This window comes from Pan troglodytes, chromosome 17, assembly GCF_028858775.2.
Source record: "Pan troglodytes isolate AG18354 chromosome 17, NHGRI_mPanTro3-v2.0_pri, whole genome shotgun sequence".
Taxonomy (NCBI): domain Eukaryota; kingdom Metazoa; phylum Chordata; class Mammalia; order Primates; family Hominidae; genus Pan; species Pan troglodytes.
The window spans coordinates 72,863,754-72,879,912 of NC_072415.2; the positions used below are offsets into that span (position 1 = coordinate 72,863,754).

A 16,159-nucleotide genomic window follows, 5' to 3' on the forward strand; every position below is an offset into this window, starting at 1 on the left:
GATAAATACATACGTATGTGAATGCATATGTGTATATGTAGGTAAATACACACACATACATACACAAATTGAATTTATAGAGATGAAAAATACACTGGATGGGATTAACAATAGCTCAAACACTACAGAAGAAAGGATTAGTGAACTTGAAGATACAGTAATTGATTACCAACGATGAAACATACAGAATTAAAAAAAAAACCCATAATGAACTGTGGGATAACTTCAAGTGTTTGTAATTGGAGTCCCTGGAGAGGCCTTATGAGGTCAGAAAAAAAATTTAAAATAATGGCTGAAAAAATATCAAATTTGACCATAAATCTAAGTTCCACAAACCTTGAGCACATGAAACATGAAGTATGCTAAGAAGCATAATTAAATTGCTTAAAACCAGTGATAAAAAGAAAAAAATCTTTAAAAAAGCACTGACAGAATGCAGAACATGCTAGGACTTAAGAATGGCAACAGACTTTTTTTTTTTTTTTTTTTTGAGACGGAATCTTATTGTGTCACCAGGCTGGAGTGTAGTGGCGAGATCTCGGCTCACTGCAACCTCCGCCTCCCAGGTTCAAGCGATTCTCCTGCCTCAGCCTCCCGAGTAGCTGGGACTACAGGTGTGCACCACCACGCCCAGCTAATTTTTGTATGTTTAGCCGAGACAGGGTTTCACCATATTGGCTAGGATGGTCTTGATCTCTTGACCTCGTCATCCTCCTGCCTTGGCCTTCCAAAGTGCTGGGATTACAGGTGTGAGCCACCATGCCCGGGCCAAACTTCTTGACAGAAAGATTGAACACTAGAAGTCAGTGGAAGAGATCATTCTGAAAGAAAAAAGCTTTGACCCAGAATTCTGTACACAGTGAAAATATTTTTGGGCCAGCCGCAGTGGCTCACGCCTGTAATCTCAGCACTTTGGGAAGCCAAGGCAGGTGGATCACCTGAAGTCAGGAGATCAAGACCAACCTGGTCAACATGGCGAAACCCCGTCTCTACTAAAAAATATAAAAATTACTCTGGTGGTGGATGCCTGTAGTCCCAGCTACTTGGGAGGCTGAGGCAGGGAGAATTGCTTGAACCAGGGAGGCAGAGGTTGCAGTGAGCCAAGATTGCGCCACTGCACTCCAGCCTGGGTGACACAGCAAGACTCCATCTCAAAAAGAAAATATTTTTGAAAAAACAAAGGAAAAGGAAGACTTTCTCAAATTTACAAAAGCTGAAAGACTATCAACAGCAGACCTGTGTCGTAAGAAATGTCAAGCCATTGAGGTCAAAGGAAAAAGATAACAGGTGGAAATCTGGATCTACATAAAGGAATGAAGAACACTGGAAATAATAAATATAAAAGACTTATTTTAAAAATTCTCTTCCAAGGTAATGTGCTATTTTAGTAAAGATAACAATAGTATATTGTGGGTGGGCAAGGGGGAGGTTATAACCACTGGACTGCCAGAAAATGGTTAACAACCTCCTCTTTGCCTTGATGGTACCGTTTGCCAATTTCCATGCTGTAAATACAGCCACAGTGGTGGTTTTCAAGCTACCAACATGATGTCACTAAATGCAGAGCTGGGAATAGATACACAGTAATATACCATTATATAGTATTTCCAACATTAATGTACAATAGATGTATGTGTTAGACAAAGTAAAATGTAGTAAAATAATTAGGATGTAATGAGTTTTGAGTATTTATTACTGAAAGTTCAACAACCAACTTGTGAACGAGTATAAACCAACTCATGCATACCACTGTCAGTAACATGTAAGGAAACAAACAAATGGCAACAGTAGCACAAAGACTGGGAGAAGGGAAATGGCAGTGTATTATTCTAAGGTTCTTAAATTGTACATGAAGTGATACAATATTATATTGGTAATGGAAATGGAAGTATATTGTTGTAGTGTACTACTTATGGTGTTCATGAAGTGGTATAATATTACTTGAAGGTAGATTGTGTGTTCAAAATGTATATAATGAACCATAATGCAACCATTAAGAAGAGAGCAGGAGGGAATGAATTGTTAATATGCCAACCAAGGGGATAAAATGGAATCAGTTAATACAAAACAAGGCATAAAATGAGTAAAAACAAAGAACAGATGGGATAAGTAGGAAACAAAGAATAATATGGTCAATTTCAATTCAAACACATCTATATTTACATTATCAGCAGTCACATTAATGTAAAAGGAGTAAATGTTTCAGTTAAAAGACAGATTATCAGATTAAAAAAAAAGAGGTAACTGCTGCCTACAAGAAACCTATTTTATTTTATTATTATTTATTTAGAGACAGAATTTTACTCTTGTTGCACAGGCTGGAGTGCAATGGTGCAATCTGGGCTCACTGCAACCTCTGCCTCCTGGGTTCAAGCGATTCTCCTGCCTCAGCCTCCCGAGTAGCTGGGATTACAGGTGCCTGCCACCACACCCAGCAAATTTCTGTATTTTTAGTAGAGAAGGGGTTTCACCATGTTGGCCGCCAGGCTTTTTTCGAACTCCTGACCTCAGGTGATCCACCCACCTTGGCCTCCGAAGTGCTGGGATTACAGGTGTGAACCTCTGTGCCTGGCCAAGAAACCCATTTTAAATATAAAGACCATATAGGTTCAAAGTAAAAAGATGAAAAAATATAAATGTTGGTAACACTGATTGTAAGAAAAATAGAGTGGCTATATTTGTATTGAGAAAGTAGATTTTAGAGAAAACAGTATAATCAGTGATAAAGAAGGTCATTTTATAATGATAAAGCAATCCATACATCAAGAAGATATAACAATCCTAAATGTTTATGCACCTAAATAGAACTTCAGTATAAATAAATCAAAAGCTGGTAGAACTGCAAGCAGAAATAGACAGATCCACAATTATAGCAAAACATTTCAATGTCTTTCTCTCAATCTTTGAAAAAATGTGTAGACAAAATTATTAAAAATATAGAAGACTTGACTAGCACTCTTAGCCAACTGGACCTCAGTTTATAGAATAATGCACTCTGCAATAGCAAAATACACATTCTTTTCAAGTACATATGGAACATTGCTATGGTTAGGCTTTGTGTCCCCACCCAAATTTCATCTTGAATTGTAATCCCCATAATACCCACATGTCAAAGGAGAGACCAGATGGAGGTAATTGAATCATGGGGGCAGTTTCCCCGATGCCATTCTCATGATGGTGAGTGAGTTCTCATGAGACCTGATGGTTTTATAAGGGGCTCATCCCCCTTCGCTCAGCACTTCTCCTTCCTGCCACCTTGTGAAGAAGGTGCTTTGCTTCCCCTTCTACCATGATTGTGAGTTTCCTTAGTCCTCCCCTGCCATGCTGAACTGTTAGTCAATTAAAGCCCTTTCCTTAATAAATTACCCAGTCTCAGGCAGTTTTTTATAGCAGTATGAAAACTAATACAAACATTAACCAAGATAGACTGTATTTTACACTATAAAACAAGTATAATAAGTTTATTTTGTTTTTAATTCAGCACTGTAAGACAAGGCGAGGACAAAATATTTTAAAAATTAATTCCTACAAAGAACATTCTCTGACCACAATGGGATTAAACCAGAGACCAATAAAAGAAAGATAGCTGGAAAATCTTCAAATACGTGTCAATTAAATTACATACTTCCAAAATAGCTATGTGTGATAGAAGAAATAAAAAGGAAATTAGAAAGTACTATGAACGGATGAAAAGTTAAAACACAATATACCAGAATTTATGGGATGCAGTTAAGCAGTGTTTAGAAAGAAGAGAATCTCAAAATTAGTAAAAGATGGACCCAGTGCATTGGCTCACGCCTGTAATCCCAACACTGGGAGGCTGAGGTGGGCAGATCACTTGAGTGCAAGAGTTTGAGACCAGCCTGGGCAACATGGTGAAACTCTGTCTTTAAAAAAGAAAAAATATATGTTAGTAAAAGAAGCAATAAGCAATAACAATGAAAAAAATAAATGAAACAAAAATAACAGAAAATCAGTGAGCCTGAGGAACATGGCGAAACCCTGTCTCTACAAAAAGTACAAAAGTCAGCTGGGCATAATGGCATATGCCTGTAGTCCCAGCTACTTGGGAGGCTGGGCTGGGAGAATCACTTCAGCCTGGGAGGCAGAGGTTGCAGTGAGCCGAGATCGCATCAGTATACTGCAGCCTGGGTGACAGAGTGAGACCCTTTATCAAAAAAAAAAAAAAAAAAAAAAGAAAAAAGAAAAAGAAGATCAGTGAATATAAAACCTTTAAGAAGCTTAATAAAACTGGTAGTTCTCTAACCAAACTGATCAAGAAAAGATAGAAGACTCAAGTTACCAATATCAGAAATGAAAGAGGTGACATCATTACAGATTCTGTAGATATTAAAAGGATAATAAGAATGTATGTTCTTTTTTTTTTTTTGAGACAGAGTCTTGCTCTGTCTCCTGGGCTGGAGTGCAGTGGCGCTGTTTCGGCTCACTGCAACTTCTGCCTCCCATGTTCAAGCAATTCTCCCACCTCCTACTCAAGCCTCTTGAGTAGCTGGGATTACAGGCGCGTGCCACTATGCCCATCTCTACAAAAAAAAATTTTTTTAAATTAGCCGAGCATGCTGGTATGTAGCTGTAGTCCTAGCCACTCAGGAGGCTGAGGCAGAAAGATCACCTGAGCCCAGGAGTTTGATGTTACACAGAGCGATGATTGTGGTACTGCACAGTGTGGGCTATGGACCAGGACCCTGTTTCTTAAAGCAAAATATTATCAATTAAATTCATCATAATCATCTTGGTGGCAGAAACAGCATTTGAGGAGCTCCAATATCCCTTTCTGATTTAGAAAAAAAAGATAACTTGGCAAGTTAGGAATAAAAGGAAACTTCCTCAGTTCAATATAGAGGATCTGTAGAAAATAGTGGTTTTTTTTTTTTGAGACAGAGTCTCGCTCTGTGGTCCAGGCTGGAGTGCAGTGGCATGATCTTGGCTCACTGCAAGCTCTGCCTCCTGGGTTCATGCCATTCTCCTGCCTCAGCATCCTGAGTAGCTGGGACTGCAGACACCCGCCACCACGCCCAGCTATTTTTTTTTTTTTTTTTTTTTTTTGTAGTTTTAGTAGAGACGGGGTTTCACCGTGTTAGCCAGGATGGTCTCGATCTCCTAACCTCGTGATCCGCCCGCCTCGGACTCCCAAAGTGCTGGGATTACAGGCGTGAGCCACTGCGCCTGGCCGCCAATAGTGTTTTAAATGGCACAAATTTGAATGCCTCCCCCTTAAGATCAGGAAAAAGGAAAGGATGTCTGCTTTCACCACTTCTGTTCAAGGTTGTAGCAATGAGATAAGCAAAATAAATAAAAGGCATCCAGATTGTAACTGTGCTTTTTTACAGAGCAGGATTTATACCAACTGGTTTCACAAATAATTTTAAAGATTCACTACTCAAGATAGTATGAAGGTAGACAAATAGAGTAATGGAAGGACTAATCAATAAATTGACCTATATAACTATTGGCAACTCAGTTTTATTGCAGGTACCAAGGCAATTCAGTAGGAATTTCACCAGTGGTCTTAGAAAAATTGATGTAGCCTTTTGCCAAAAATAAAAACAAACATAAAAGAAGACCCAGACCAAATCTCAGCCTTATTTCTTGATTTTGTTAATAGAAATTTTTGCTTGAAATTGATCATAGACTTAAATGTAAGAATTAGAACTATAAAATTTCTAGAAGAAAACATGGGAGAAAATTTTACTGGCCTTTGGTTTGTCGAAGATTTTTTAAGTACAACACAAAAACCACTAACTATAAAAGACTAATCAAATAATTAGGCTTTATTAAAATGGAAACTTTTGCTTTCTGAAAATACTCTCAAGAAAATAAAAAAGTAAGCCAGACTGGGAGAAAATATTTGCAAGTCATATATTTGACAGAAGTCTGGGCACAGCAACTCAGGCTTATAATCCCAACACGTGGGGGCCGAGGTGGAAGCATTGTTTGAGTGCAGGAATTCGAGACCAGCTTGGGCAACATAGCGACCCTGTCTCTACAAAAAATAGAAAAAAACTAGCCAGGCATGGTGGCGGGCACCTGTAGTCCCAGCTATTCAGGAGGCTTGAGGAGGGAGGATCATTTGACCCCAGAAGGTTGAGACTATAGCAAGCTGTGATGGTGCCACTGCACTCCAGCCTGGGCAACAGCAAGACTGTCTCAAATATATATATCTATATATATCTACATGTATATATATATCTACATAAATATATATATCTACATAAATATATATATCTACATGTATATGTAGATATATATAGATATCTGACAGAGGATTTATGTTAAGAATATGTAAAGGACTCAACCCAATTAAAATTGAACACAGGATTTGAATAGTTACTTTGGCAAAGAAGATAAGCGGATCACAAACTTGCAAGAAGATGATTAGTCATTAGGGGAATGCAACTTAAAACCATAGGGAGATACCACTACATATGCACTAGAATGGCTAAAAGTGTTGACTGGGGGCCAGGCGCGGTGGCTTATGCCTGTAATTCCAGCACTTCGGGAGGCCGAGGTGGGTGGACCATCTGAGGTGGGCAGTTAGAGACCAGCCTGGCCAACATGGTGAAACCCCATCTCTACTAAAAATACAAAAATTAGCCAGGCGTGGTGGCGGTTGCCTGTAATCCCAACTACTTGGGAGGCTGAGGCAGGAGAATTGCTTGAACCTGGGAGGTGGAGGTTGCAGTGAGCTGAGATCATGGCATTGCACTCCAGCTGGGCAACAAGAGCGAAACTCCGTCTCAAAAAAAAAAAAAAAAAAATGTTGACAGGGATGTGGAGCATCGGGAACTCTCTGCACTGGTGCTGGGGATGTAAAATGGTACAAACCAGCCATTCCAATCCTAGGTATTTACCCGAGAGGAATCAAAACATTTGTCTATACCAAGACTTGTACACCAGTGTTCTCCATCAAAATAGAAAAAAAAAAAGACTGTAAACAATTCAAATGTCCATTAGCAGATCAATGGTTAAACTGTGGTATATTCATACAATGTAATACTACTCAGCAACAAAAAATAATGAACTCTTGCAACAACATGGATGAAAGTGACAGAAACCAGATCAGCAGTTGCCTGAGCGCGGGAGGAACTCTGGAGGGATATAGGGGGAGGGAGAAATCACAATGGGACATGAGGAAACGGCAGTGATCAATATACTTATTTTCTGGTGATGGTTTCATGTGTGTAGATACATCATATCTTATTTTATACTTTATGTAGTTTACTATATGTCTTTTATACATTAATAAATCTGTAAAAAAAAGTGGAAGATTTTTAAAAGGTGGACGTTTCTATCATAGAAAGCATTTTGCAAAAACAATTCATGGCACTAGAAAAATACTTCACAAAACAATGACTTTTTGGCTCTGAAAAAAACGACAAGGTCTTACTGTGAAAATAAATGTTTAAACCATTCAGGATGTAAAACAACCCCAGCAAAGGCACACAAAGTATGTTGCTTCAGTTTTCTTAAAGTTTTACTTATAATGGACCACCCCCACCCCCCATTTTTTTTAACAGTGGTCAAATGAGCCAATATATATACTTTCTTTTTTTTTTGAGATAGACTCTTGCTCTGTCACCTAGGCTGGAGTGCAGTGGCACAATCTCAGCTCAGTGCAACCTCTGCCTCCCCGGTTCAAGTGATTGTCCTCCCTCAGCCTCCCGGGTTCAAGTGATTGTCCTCCCTCAGTCTCCCAAGTAGCTAGGACTATGGGCGCCTGCCACCACGCCTGAATAATTTTTTGTATTTTTAGTAGAGACGGGGTTTTGCCATCTTGGCCAGGCTGGTCTCGAGCTCCTGACCTCAAGTAATCCACCCACTTCAGCCTCCCAGAGTGCTAGGATTACAGGCATGAGCCACTGTGTCCAGCCCAATATGTACTTTCTCAAATAATGTTTTACTTTTTGGTTAAGATGTTAGTTTTGGCTTTCTGATGTAAAATTGTAAATACTTTAAAAACCAATGTATGTATATATATAAATATATCAACCAAATTATATATTATATAAATATATATTATATTTATTTTATATTTTATTATATATTATATTTATTATATATATTTATATAATATATATATTTTAAAGACAAGGTCTTATTCCATCTCCCAGGCTCTGGAGTGCAGTGGCACAATCATAGTGCACTGCAGCCTTGACTTCCTGGGCTCAAGCAGACTTCTCACCTCAACTTCCTGATTAGCTGGGACTACAGGTGCCTGCCACCAATCCCAGCTAATTTTTTTATGGAGACGGGGTTTCACTATGTTGCTCAGGCTGGTCTTGAACTCCTGAGCTCAAGCAGTCTTCCCACCTTGGCCTTTTAAAGTGCTGAGATTACAGGCATAAGCCACTGCACCTGGCCCAGATACATTTTTAATTATAGCAATTACAGTAGACCTATCACTATAATACTCAGCTTTTTTTATTGGAAAAAATGTCTATCAAGATAAATATTATCTGTCTAAATAGTTTGCTAGGTAGGCTAGGCCTCCTGAGATAGGTAAACTATGTGAAAGAAGAGATAAAAAAGATAAAAGGCAAAGTGACAAGCCAATTAAAGTAGAAATAATTTTGTAAGAGTAAATTCGGCTATAGGAGAAATTAATTTTAAGCCACCACTTCTTCATGTTTGGAATGTGATTTAAAGAAATGGGAATAGGCTCTTTTTATTGAGTGATTTCACCATCCTTTATTCTCATGGGTATGGTCAAATAAATCTACTACAGTTATCTGCCAAATCTGATGTCTGTGCATATTTATTTATTTGTTTTCTTTTTCTGGAGGTCCATTGCTTTCATCATATTTTTAAGGTAGCTTTATATGACATGAAAATATTGAACTAGCTTACTTACGGAGATGACAATTAAAATCCTGAATTCATGAATGTGAAGAATACATTTGTTAGAAAATAAGCTGACCTTGGGGAATGACTTATTTTATTATTTTAGATTTATGGTCACAAAATATAAGCATCTATTTGTGGTTGCAGAAGTGCAGGTCTCAGGCCTTGGCTACCAGTGTTTCAAATCTAGGGCTGCGGTAGTAGACAGAAATCTAAGTGATACTAATATACGTGGTCCTTGGACTACATTTTTAGAGGTTTTGCTTTATATGGTTTTTGGACTACATTTTTATAGATTTTGCTTTAAGCAATTTGGCGCAGAGAACATTTTCTTGATACCTCTAGCATCTAGCATAGTGGCTTATAACAGACATTAGATGCTCTTTTTTGCCCCCTCTTTAAAAAAACAGTTTTACTATGTGAAATAAGAACTGTCATTTTGGTGTGGGAGAGGAGCCTTGAGTATGTAATCAAGATCCAGAGGCCATCCGGGCGCGGTGGTTCATGCCTGTAATCCCAGCACTTTGGGAGGCCGAGGTGGGTGGATCACGAGGTCAGGAGTTTGAGACCAGCCCGGCCAATATGGGGAAACCTGTCTCTATTAAAAATACAAAAATTAGCCGGGCATGGTGGCACACGTCTGTAGTCCGAGGTACTTGGGAGGCTGAGGCAGAAGAATCAATTGAACCTGGGAGGCGGAGGTATCAGTGAGCCGAGATCATGCCACTGCACTCCAGCCTGGGTGACAGAGTGACACCCTGTCTCAAAAAATAAATAAATAAAATAAAATAATCCAGAGGCTCTAGTTTGATTCTTTAGCATTGTGCTGTAATTTTATACAAGTGGGCCCATGCCTGGTTTTTAAATAGACTAGTATAGATCACCTTACCTACTATGTGCCAAGTGCGTAAGTAAAAGAGAAAGTATATGAATATGTTTTCAAATCACTCTCTGTTGTTATGTTTCTGTCTCAGCTTGAAATGTTTGCTTTTACGTCTATTTTTCCTCCTGGATCATGTAAAAATGCCTTAAGCCTGTAGGGAATTAGAGTAACATTTCTAAAGTAAAAGTTACAACTGACCCAGCTTTAAACTGGCAGACATGAGTTACTTTGGTATTGTCAGTGTTTATTAGAGAATAGGGCAACTGGAATTCCTCTGAGTTGAGAATTTTGAGAATTGGCAGGAAGAGCAAAAATATTCCTTATGTCGTAGAACAAGAAGTCTGATAAAAAGGAGGGTGCACCTGGGTGATTGTCTAGGTATATATTACCTCATTCATCTCCATATTCCCCAGGGCCCACTTAGTACACAGCCATGTCCTAAGGATGTGTCTGATCTGGTACACCCAGGGAGAGGACAGACAATAGGGACATTGAAATTCATTCAGAGCAAGACCAGAGGGATTTAATTCATATTGGGATCTCTAGGGTTTTCCAAGGACAGGCTGATCTGACTGTTGGGCTCCAGGACAATTCAGAACTCTTGGGAATTTTTCTGACTAGGGAATAAAGAGCCAGTATCTACTGATGTATCCATACTCTTCTGTTAAAGATCCCTTCTGGCGTTTGTCCAGTCTGTCTGGTGATTTGCTCTGGGGCTTTCTGTAGGATGTATATGGAGTTGGAGAATTGAAGGGCCAGCCCTTATGTACCCCTGTTCCCTTTTCTTCCAGTCTCTGGTTCTTCATAGAACTGCATAAATGTGACAGGTTAACAAGTATTCTTGAAGCCACTCTCTGATGGACTGAATAAAATGCCTACTTCTTTGCATTTGTGTGTGTGTGTGTGTGTGTGTGTGTGTGTGTGTGTGTGTGTGTAGATCAGATCCCTTTTTAGCATTAGTTTATTATGTCAAGGAAATTGGAGTTTGGAAACCCAGTTGCCTATTGTCCATTGTTTTTAGTCCTTCACTTGCTTTTCATTTTTATTATTCTTTGTCTTTTCTTCTCTCTTACTTCTTCCCCACAGGAAGAGAGTCTGTCATATAGTAAGGAGCTCTTAGACTGGAAACCCCGGCATCTTCCTCTCTAGATATAAATGAACTTGTGCAGAATGGGACATGTGAATCACTGTATCTGATCCATCATTGGCAGCCCTTGGCCTGTCACATCTCACATGTTTTAAATAATCTTCTGGGCTTCCTACTCATTTGTGGGAAAACTAACATGTGGTAGACAAACAATATGGTACCTTTCCAGTGAGAGCTCTAACAGTGTAGCTGTTTGCTGGGCACCTGGTTCAAGTAGCTGAATCACTGTTATACTTCATCCTGGCCCAGCCTCAGCAAAATTTTGTAGTGTGAAGTATTTATTTTATAAAACATTTTGATATGGGAGAAAGAAGAAGTGAAATTCGAACCTGTGGCTTATTTCCTAACATCTGTGCCCAAAGTATGTATTGGGAATGTTCAGATACTCTTTGGAGTTTCTTGTTATTTATTTTTAGAGCTGTTGTTCTTCCTGTTCCCTAATAGGTGTTAGACATGTATCAAAACCACTTGGTATTTATGTTGATTTTTAATATTAATAAGAATATAATTTATCTTGAACCTATTTCTTTTGCTAGCCCTTGGCAACTAGTCCAACTTCTAAATAAATATGTTATTCCTGACTGGGGTCCTACTATAGTACATATATCTCTTATTAACTTATCTCTGGGCAGAGGCTTTGGTACTCTGAAATTATCTGTTCAGTATCTAGAAATGGGGAAATACTTTTCTGGTTGCTTATATGACTGTCACTATGTTCATGTCAATCACAGTAGTTCTCCCATTAAGTTGATAAGACTTGCCTAACTAATTCTGCCAAATTCGTTTCCATTTGGGAAGTAAAGACTCTTCAGACCTTTCTCAGATCTCTTTCTGCCTTTCAGCCTCATTGCTTATTTCTCTGTCTCTGTGCTCCTTACCATGAGTCATAAGCATTGTAGGACCCATTCTTCATGGATTGCTGGGATAGTATTTCTAATAGGAAATAATAGTGTTTTTTTAAGAAAAATATTTCTTTTCTAATGTTTCCTTTACAGTAAATATACATTGAATATCTGTAGGAGGAAAAAATCTGCAGTTAATTTTATTAAACTGATTAGTTTTATTAAATGTAAGATGTTGGATGTTATTTTCCTATCTCAGGCTATAATACTTTCTTCTTAGTGTGTTTAAATCTAACCATTCATAAACATCATGAAGTCGTTTCAAATGTAAAATTAACTTGTGAAAGATAGGCAAGAAAATAAAACTCCAACCCGGGCGTGGTGGCTCACGCCTGTAATCCCAGCACTTTGGGAGGCTGAGGCGGGCGGATCACCTGAGGTCGGGAGTTTGAGACCAGCCTGACCAACATGGTGAAACCCCGTCTCTACTAAAAATACAAAAAATTTAGTCGTGTGGCGGCCGGCACCTGTAGTCCCAGCTACATGGGAGGCTGAGGCAGGAGAATTGCTTGAACCTGGGAGGCGGAGATTGCAATTAGTCGAGATGGCGCCACTGCACTCCAGCCTGGGTGACAGAGCGAAACTCCATCTCAAAAAAAAAAGAAAAGAAACCTCCAGTTAAAACAAAGAGTTAAAATGGTGTTTTCCTATGATTTTATGGAAAAGGCTCTTCACTTATTGTTACGTGTACATGTGGAGTTGTAGTTCTTACCATAATTCCATTATGACAGTTGTCATCTCAATTATAAATTAGATTGAATTTATAATTTTCCCTTGAATTATTCCCTTGTTGTCCAATTCATATATCTGCTATGTAGATGAGTAGGAAAAGGGTCCATTTTAAAAGAATAACATGTTTGCTTCTGTTTATTTCAGGAAAACCTCACAGCACGGGTAGCTCTGAACGGATTCAGCTCTCAGGAATGTATAATGTCCGTAAAGGCAAGATGCAGTTGCCAGTGAACCGATGGACAAGACGCCAAGTCATCCTGTGTGGGACCTGCCTGATAGTATCATCTGTGAAAGACAGCTTGACCGGAAAGATGCATGTTCTGCCACTAATTGGTGGAAAAGTAAGTTTGTTTGTTTGTTTGTTTATTGAGTCAGAGTCTCACTCTGTCACCCAGGCTCAATTGTAGTGGCGTGGTCTCAACTCACTGCAACCTCTGCCTCCTGAGTTCAAGCGATTCTCCTGCCTCAGCCAGGATTACAGGCGTGCACCACCACACCTGGCTAATTTTTGTATTTTTAGTAGAGATGGGGTTTCACCATGTTGGCCAGGCTGGTCTTGAACTCCTGACCTCAAGTGATCTGCCCACCTCGGCCTCCCAAAGTGCTGGGATTACAGGTGTGAGCCACCATGCCAGGTCGAAAAGTAAGTTTAAAACAAGCAAAATACTAACAGGTTTCCCACCATCAGTAAGGACCTTACTTTGAGCCATTTCTGTGATATGGGGTAGATGATTTTTTACTCATCTGAGGTCTTATTCAGTTCCTGTTGTGGGTGTTGTCGGTTGGTGGAGCTGTGGGGAAAAAACAGTGCCATTGGCTCATGTGAGGCCTTGATGATTATTGTTTCATTAGTTATGTGCATTTTACCTACTGGACAGAAAATAGGTAGAATTTTATTGTCATATGTCAGAGTTTAGATGATAAATTCGTTACTTATGAGTTGATATCTTAAGCATACATTTTCTAGTAGAGTATACTCATCCTTAATTTCGTGAATTTAGAAACATTGACACATGCGGAGGGTTTGAGTCTATAGTGCTTAAGTCTTTGACCACATTTTCCCCTATCTGTGTTTAGTGATCAGTGGGGTTAGCATTTTTAGTTTATTAAGTGCCTAGTTATAAATTTTGAATCTTAAATGTTTCTCATTTCGGAGAAAATGTGATGCAACGGATATATTTTTGACATTACTGATTTCTTTGCTTTGGGTATGTTAACTATTTTATTGCTATTATTTATAAAATAGAACCAGATTACTTGGGGAAATGTTACATTATTTTCTTTGTCAGAGTTATTTATAAAGTCCCAAGCATTGGTAAGGGTAGCATCACCATACTTATAGGTCAGTATTTCTTGATTTTTAAGTGATATGTTAATAAATGGAAATTAGGATTTGGATGAGAAAATGGGTCTTTGGGGGCACATTAAGCAAATATTTTCTTTTTCTTTTTTGAGATGGAGTCTTGCTCTGTTTCCCAGGCTGGAGTGTGGTGGCGCAATCCCAGCTCACTGCAACCTCTGCCTCCCGGGTTCAAGTGATTCTCCTGCCTCAGCCTCCCAAGTAGCTGGGACTACAGGCGCATGACACCGTATCCAGCTAACTTTTTGTATTTTTAGTAGAGACAGGGTTTCACCATGTTAGCCAGGATGGTCTTGATCTCCTGACCTCGTGATTCACCCACTTTGGCCTCCCAGAGTGCTGAGATTACAGGCGTGAGCCACTGTGCCTGGCCTAAGTAAACCATTTGTTAATTGGTTGTCTAAATGTCTGATCTGTTTCAAGGGTTGTAAGTGAAGGAAGTAAGACCACATGTGTATGGTAATAAATGGTTTTGTTGTTCACTGCTGTGTAGCAAGCACATTCTTGTAGTCTTTCCTTATGAATAAATAGCCTATGTTAGTTTTTTCCTCTCTATTCTAGTTTCAAGAAGGCTAATACTTGATCATTTTCAAAAATAGGTTTTGGTCAGGCTGTGCAAGATGCATTTAGATCGATTTTAGTCGTTCATTTTGAAACCAATGCTGCTTAACTTTTGTCGGAGCATTGAAGAGTTAGTGACTGATATACTAAGATTTTGCCCTGTGGATGGATGGATTACTGAAAAAATACTCATCTGTATTACCACTATAGGTTATTAAAAATGGATATTTAATGTTTGATGCTTTGTTAGGTCAACAGTCTCTCTCTTTGTGATGCTGGGTGTTTGCATAGGCAAATCTAATATAACTATTTATTCAGTATCCTCTTTGGGGAAGGCACTGTGCTTGGCACCCCAGAAATACCAACATAGCTAAATAACCCTGCCTGCCTTTGAAGAGCTTATAATTTTGTATCAGAAGATGAAGTAGGCACAATGATATCTGTTGTAAGAAAGGTGCAGGAAGGTACTGTGGGGGATTAATGGAAGGAGAGATTACATTTTGTCGGGTAAGAGGGAATTTTGTAATGAAAGAGGTAGCAATTATGATGGAATTTGAAGGATGAAAAGTCTTTTGACATGTGAAGGAGATGGTCAGAAAGATTATTATGCTCATAGAGGCAGAGGCAGGAAAGCACATGGAATGTTCAGATAAGGTCAGCAGATCCGGTTATAATTAGCATTTTCATTCAGTACTAGAGTCTTGTCCTGTTTCCCAGGTCTGTTACTGGATGGTCTTCTACCACTGAGTGAATTGAAAGTTAATAGCTTCCTCTTTTCACAAGCAAAACTTGTAAAACCTGTTTTATACTATGCCTTTAAAAAATAATTGACTACATTGAAAAATTGAGTCTTTAATATCCATTGACTGAGTTAGGGGAAAATAATTGATTTCTTGCAATTTGAGCTTTCATTAATTTTTGTCTGTTGTTGTTGTTTTTTTATCCTGTTCTATTGTTAAAGAAAAAACTGAGAGTATGAATGAAAGGAGTTTTATTTTTTCTTTTTAATTTAGATATAGAAGAGCTATAGATTTAGAAATAAGGTGTGAGATAGATTGGTCATAACCTAGTTAGAATTGCTGTGGTTTCATAGCACGTGAGCATGGTCATTACTTTACATATATGGCTTTGCTGTTAAATAAAACTCTCAAAATTTAGTTATTGAAAGAGTATTTAATAGATACATTTATATTATGCAGTTTTAATGTTGTATTTAACTTGTCCTATAGAATTTAACATAGATTTTTAAATAATGTATTTTTTTTTTTTTTTAAAAGACAGTCTTGCTTTGTCATCCAGGCTGGAGTGCAGTGGTGCGATCTTGGGTCACTGCACTCTCTGCCTCCCGGGTTCAAGCGATTCTCCTGCCTCAGCCTCCTGAGTAGCTGGGACTGCAGGTGCACACCACCATGCCCGGCCAATTTTTGTACTTTTAGTAGAGACAGGGTTTCACCGTGTTGGCCAGGCTGGTCTCAAACTCCTGGCCTCAAGTAATCCGCTTGCCTTGGCCTCCCAAAGTGCTGGGATTACAGATGTGAGCCACCACGCCTGGCCAGATAATACTGTATTTTAATTGATATTTGTTAAATTATGAAGTATAATAAATTGAAGAATTGTCAGCCACTACTGAATTTAGGAACTGTGGGGATATCAATACCAGTGTTTCTTCTACCTGTGTTCTCTTTACATATATCTCATTGCCTCCCCTAGCC

General features: G+C 38.8%; 1 protein-coding gene across 2 annotated transcripts in view; it reads left to right on the forward strand.

Annotated features, from left to right (window-relative positions):
* PHLPP1 (PH domain and leucine rich repeat protein phosphatase 1) overlaps positions 1-16,159 on the forward strand; it is a 253,822-nt gene that overhangs the window by 102,017 nt on the left and 135,646 nt on the right. For both annotated transcript variants that reach the window (XM_523952.7, XM_016933837.4), the window contains exon 2: positions 12,671-12,867. In XM_523952.7, the coding sequence (XP_523952.5) occupies positions 12,671-12,867 (197 nt within the window). The remainder of the gene's footprint in view (positions 1-12,670; positions 12,868-16,159) is intronic.